The 3,370-nt window shown below is 33.4% G+C and overlaps 1 protein-coding gene across 1 annotated transcript; it reads right to left on the bottom strand.

Moving 5' to 3' along the window:
• Positions 1-2,506: 2,506 nt before the first annotated feature.
• Positions 2,507-2,973, bottom strand: LOC134856498 (uncharacterized; the record flags this gene model as incomplete). The annotated part of the gene is given in 1 exon segment (XM_063872767.1): positions 2,507-2,973. A coding segment is annotated over 1 exon segment (211 nt), but the record flags the coding sequence as incomplete, so codon positions are not given.
• Between the last annotated feature and the right edge of the window lie 397 nt (positions 2,974-3,370).

Below are 3,370 nucleotides of genomic sequence, written 5' to 3'. Positions count from 1 at the left end.
GAAGAAAAAAATAATGATCCACACAAATATTGTCCCATTTTTCAGCAAATTTTTCGAAAATCTGATTTACAAACGATCGTTTGCGACTATAAAATACTTCATCCAAAAACAATTGATTTCCAAAATAACCTTTCATTTATCCATGCTATCACAAAAAAACCAATGATTCAAAAACATCTTTATATCAAAAACTTCTTGGTTAGTTGTTGAATATATAGGACAGGTGCAAGGCTTACGTATTGAGTTTATTTCCAGAAAATCAATGGCATCAATTATGGCAAAAAATTTCCTGGCAAAACAACAATTTTGGAATGCAGGATAACTGAAGACAATAATTTTAAATTTAAGCAGCATGTTAATAAATTATGCCTTAAAAAAATTAAGGCATAAGGTTATTTTCCACTCAGACTTTTTCGTTTTAAAACTCTAATTCAGTTTAATACACCCTACTTAGAGCCAGTGATTTTATATGGTTTTTGGTAGTTTATGGATGGATATCAGTGTAAAATTTGAACAAATTTTTGATCGGTCAGAGAAGTGTGCTGCTTAGAATGTCAATAGAAACGCGACATGGATACTTTTCGATCTCTTAAATTATATCCTCCCTCGGGAACCTAGAAACAAAAACGCCCCCTATAAAGAAAAAAATCAGCGGTTAAGCATATGAGAATTTTATAGCTAGTAACGAATCTCTTTAGCTAGTAACGCAAAAGGGGAGATTTAGTTAATGATATCCCATTTTTTCTTAAATTTTCCATACATACTCAATTGAAATTACATCGCAGATGTTTCCTCCCTTTTTAACTCTAAACAATTTAACACCATACAATTTAACTCCCTACTTTTTTTGCCTTTACATCGCTACATTTTAAAACCATTTCGATGACTTAACACCGTTTTAATCCAAAATGAAAAGAAAACTTACTCCAAAGGTGAATTCGGCAAACATCAACGAATTGAAAGAAGAAATTTTTGCCATTTAAAGCCAGACAATTTCGCGCTACTTAATTCGCGTAAGTTTTGAACAGACCCAAACTAAAATTAAATTCGGTAATTTCAATGAATTACCGAAATGATATGGCTTTGCCAATGTTTTCAATTAATCATTCCAAAATGAACAAAAACCAGCAATAATTCAATGAACTTCAAAAGCCCGCAAATAATCAGACGTCTTTTGACTAATATGGCCTAGTTTTCCAGACATTTTCAGCCGGTGTAAAAATTTAGAAAAAATTTAACCAATACCAAAAGCCTGAAAATCATCAATTTATCGAATCATTCTCGAACTTAAACTTATAACCTGATCGCAAAACCTGATGCATCATTTTCCCAAAACAATTGATTTTTACATAAGGATAAAAGTGGTGAGGATTACAATGGGTATTTTAACGTTTTAACTTTTTTTTCTTCTTTAACGTAGGTGTTCTAGAGTTGTTTTAAAACTCACAAAAATTGTCCGCATTTTTTTTTTACAATTAGCAGATGCGTATATTTTTCGTATTTTGGTTATGATCGAGCTTTAATTAAACCACGTATTAGGTGATAACGTACGAGAATTTCAAACTATTTTTGCAGCTAAATTGCCGAAAAAGTGATCGTAAGGGCGTATACTTGAAAGATGCACACAGCAGTTACGGGCCCGGTCTGAATTGGCAGTAAAATGAGGGTTCAATTTACTAGGCTAGCCTCAATTGCATATCTTAAGCAAGCCGGTTACCGTACAAGTGACACAGAATGTTCTGACCATAGTCTTAAAAAAAATAGAACAAAAAGTAACCAAATTAATGTCGTTTTTTCGTCGGTTTTCGTGGTGTGATGAAAGGAGCCGAACAAAAAACTGGAGATCAGGTACAATTGATAATCATAGCAAATTGAGCAAATTGAAAAACAATTTTTCAAAAAAATTTTTTTTTAATTATTACAGAAAACGAAAAAAAAAATTCTAGTTTTGTAGTTTTTTGAACTTTTGAAAGTTTAGATTCCAAAAAGGCGCTAAAATACTCAAAGGAAGCTAACGTTACTCAAGTGAAATTGAGTTTTCACGTTTTAAATTAAGCTATTGTACGCTTTTAAGCAGTTAAAATAAGACTGCTCGCTCGCTCTATTTGCTCGAAATAAGACAAAAAATCAAAAATTTCAAACCGGTTTTTCTCAAATCGCGAGTGTAAAGGCTTTAATATGATATCACAGTCCGATGATTATTTGTGGTACCTGATTTTCCGTGGGAAAACAAATTATAATACACAACCGAACACGAATTTCCTCACCATTTTCAATTGTCGGAACAACATTGCAAGCAGAAAAGGAAATTCTCAAATTTGAATGGTTCAAAGCGATACCAAATGCAAGCTAGGGCCACGCGTCTATTTGTTAAATAATCCGATCTAAATCTATTTTGGGCGGATTCAGTAAAAAAAAAAACAGCTGTAATGATAAAACCACTTTCGTATAAACTGGCGGCACTCATTTATAAAACATCGTGATTAATCAGTTATGACGCACTGACCTCTGATTCGAAGGTAGTAGAAGCAGAATATGCCCTGCACTCCCCCATGTAGCCCGAGGGAGTTACTCTCATTAGCGGCTACTAGTAGGAACATGTATAAAGCCAGCAGTAGAAATGGGAGGAAGGAAATACTGGTGAAGATGACGAGGACTATTTCGCAGAAACTCCAGCTAGTGTCGCTGAACCCAAACGAGATCACGTCGTTGTACATGATGAAAAATTAGCCCCAAAAAAACTCCAAACAAAAAGCGACTCCAAAACCAAAACTTTTCAAAAATTGAAACTTATAAAATTGGTTTCATGAAGATGAATCATCTAAGAACGGCAAAATCTAATAACCACCATAAATGGTCCATAGATCGTAAAGTTAAGTTGCATTGAGAACATTTTTGTCTATATAAAACACAATGTCAAACACCATTGTTTTCGCTTCGGTTCCAACAATGGGTTCTCTAATTTCAATTTTGTCAAAGTAGATACCACAAACTTATTATGGCAATGCTTAGTCTTATTTTCCTTTTGCTATGTATGCCAGCAAAAGAAAGGTTATTCCTCATATGGTTGTGCGATTGAGTATAAATATAAACTCATGAATAAATATTCTGCATTAAGATGATAAACTCAAAGCATGATGCATGTACAAGCACATGTAGTAACGTTTGAACGATCTTGTGCCTTGGAATCTAAATAAAAACTTGAAGAAAAAAATTCACGCCGAGGCCATTTGCGAAAAACAAAAAACCAGCATGGAAAACAACACGAGTTGAAGAAAAAACACTATTTGAAAAGAAATGCGAAGAATTAGCGATTCTACTGTATTAAAAGTTATAGTAATCTGAGCGTAAGATTAATTAGTCCTTAAGC

Source organism: Symsagittifera roscoffensis, unplaced genomic scaffold (genome assembly GCF_963678635.1).
Source record: "Symsagittifera roscoffensis unplaced genomic scaffold, txSymRosc1.1 SCAFFOLD_867, whole genome shotgun sequence".
In the NCBI taxonomy this organism is placed as follows: domain Eukaryota; kingdom Metazoa; phylum Xenacoelomorpha; order Acoela; family Convolutidae; genus Symsagittifera; species Symsagittifera roscoffensis.
Note: the sequence above shows the minus strand (reverse complement) of the source record. Positions and strands in the feature narration are given on the sequence as shown.